The following is a 1,975-nucleotide window of genomic DNA, read 5'->3' on the forward strand; positions in this document are numbered from 1 at the left end:
CCCAAAGGTGGTAGCACAGGAGCCCCCACTGCAGGCTCATCCCCCAAAGCATGGGGGAGCGCTGGCACCACTGCTGAATGTTCACTCCCCACCAGCTGGGCTGTGGGGGGCCGATGCAGCCCAGTCTGGAGGCGATTCAGGCCCTGCGAGGACCACAGGCTGGAGTGGGGAGGTTTGAGTTGATCTCAAACCCCCGTTGGCTCGGGGCTAGACCTGAATAGGTGACACTGGCACCTCTGCTTGTGTTGCCCGCACAGCAAGAGGAATGGCCAGCTCTGAGCTCAGGACTGGGAGGACCAGTACTGCTCCTGGGCTAAAGAGGTGGCATTTCACTGAGGTGGCAGCTCTGGGCAGAGGGGCAGGAAGTTCTGTGGGATCCAGGCAGTGCCAGGGATACCCTGCCATCAAAGTCCAGCTCAGCACGGTGTCTGGGCCCTCCACATCACACCTCACCTGAAACATCTCGTTGATTCCTTCTCCTGTTTGTGCCGACGTCTCAAAGTAAAGGAAGCCCCGGCTCTCTGCCCAGAGCCGCCCCTCGCTTTCGTCCACGCTGCGATGCTTGGTGCAGTCGATCTAGAGCAGGACAAAAGGCAGGGATCAGAGCTCGGCCAGGGCCTGCAGCAGGAGGAACAATGGTCTAACAGCGGTAAGTCTGGGTGAAGAGGTTGTGTTTATGCTGAAGGGATGGAGGTAGCGTGGAAAGGATCGACAGAAAATGCAGTGAAAAGGCCTCTGAGAGTTTATCTGGCCCAGAGACAACATCACCTCACTTGATCCCTTCCTGACTGACCCATTCTCAAACCCACATTGAAACAGGGTCTCCAGAGCTCCTCACACCATGTCTGGCTCTTCCCCATGATCTCAGAATGCTTCTCTTGCTGCAGCTGGAACTCAGCGGCTTGGACACACACCGGGAACATGCAGAGTCCTGAGGGCCGGCAACTAGGACCATGCCACAGCCCGGCTGCCCACCACCACCCACCTTGTTCGCACAGACAACGAAGACAACATTCTCCATGTTCCCGTGGGTACCCAGCTCCTGCTTCATCTCAGCCAGCCACGCGTCCAGCGCATCAAAGGACTCCTTCTGCCCGACATCATAAACCAGGATGACTCCCTGTGTGTCCTTGTAAAACTCATTCCTCACCTGTGGGGACAAAAGTAGAAGGTCTGAGAGCCGACTGAGACACCCGTGGTGTTTCCTGGTGCGTGAGGCAGAGCAAAGACCCAGGGCGAGCACTGGGTGGACTGTGTGCCTAACCCAGCTGCTGGGGGAACCTGCAGGATCGCAGAACAGTTCTGGTTGGAAAAGACCTTCAACCTCCTCCAGCCTAACCACTCCCCCAGCCCTGCCAGGTCCCCACTAACCCCTGTCCCTCAGCGCCACCTCCACACGGCTGGGAAACCCCTCCAGGGATGGGGACTCCACCGCTGCCCTGCGCAGCCTGGCACAGCCCTGCACAACCCCAACAGGGAACAAATTGTTCCTCAGGGACAACCTCAACCTCCCCTGGAACAACATTTGGTTGGTTCCACTTGTCTTGTTGCTTTTTCCTGGAGAGAAGAGACTGACCCCCACCTGGCTCCAACCTCCTGTCAGGGAGTTGTGCAGAGCCAGAAGGTCTCCCCCAACCTCACCCTCCCCTGGAACAACATTTGGTTGGTTCCACTTGTCTTGTTGCTTGTTCCTGGAGAGAAGAGACTGACCCCCACCTGGCTCCAACCTCCTGTCAGGGAGTTGTGCAGAGCCAGAAGGTCTCCCCGGAGCCTCCTTTACTCCAGGATCAACCCCACCAGGTTCCTCAGCTGCACCTCAGCACACTTGTTCAGCAGTTTCATTACCTTTCTCTGGACATGCTCCAGCCCCTCAAGGTCCTTCTGGGAGTAAGGGGCCAAAATTGAACCCAGGATTTGAGGGGCAGCTTACTGGGGATACACATAGCCTTGCTACTGGCTGGACTCCAGTGTACAG

At 57.5% G+C, this 1,975-nt stretch overlaps 1 protein-coding gene across 1 annotated transcript in view; it reads right to left on the reverse strand.

The window, feature by feature from the left end:
• Window positions 1-1,975, reverse strand: part of DNAJC27 (DnaJ (Hsp40) homolog, subfamily C, member 27) — a gene marked incomplete at its 5' end in the record, with an annotated part of 4,417 nt that overhangs the window by 1,406 nt on the left and 1,036 nt on the right. The window contains 2 exons of the mRNA XM_010141532.1: window positions 454-576; window positions 986-1,150. Coding sequence (XP_010139834.1) covers window positions 454-576; window positions 986-1,150 — 288 coding nt within the window. The remainder of the gene's footprint in view (window positions 1-453; window positions 577-985; window positions 1,151-1,975) is intronic.

Source organism: Buceros rhinoceros, unplaced genomic scaffold (assembly GCF_000710305.1).
Source record: "Buceros rhinoceros silvestris isolate BGI_N320 unplaced genomic scaffold, ASM71030v1 scaffold16198, whole genome shotgun sequence".
In the NCBI taxonomy this organism is placed as follows: Eukaryota; Metazoa; Chordata; class Aves; order Bucerotiformes; family Bucerotidae; genus Buceros; species Buceros rhinoceros.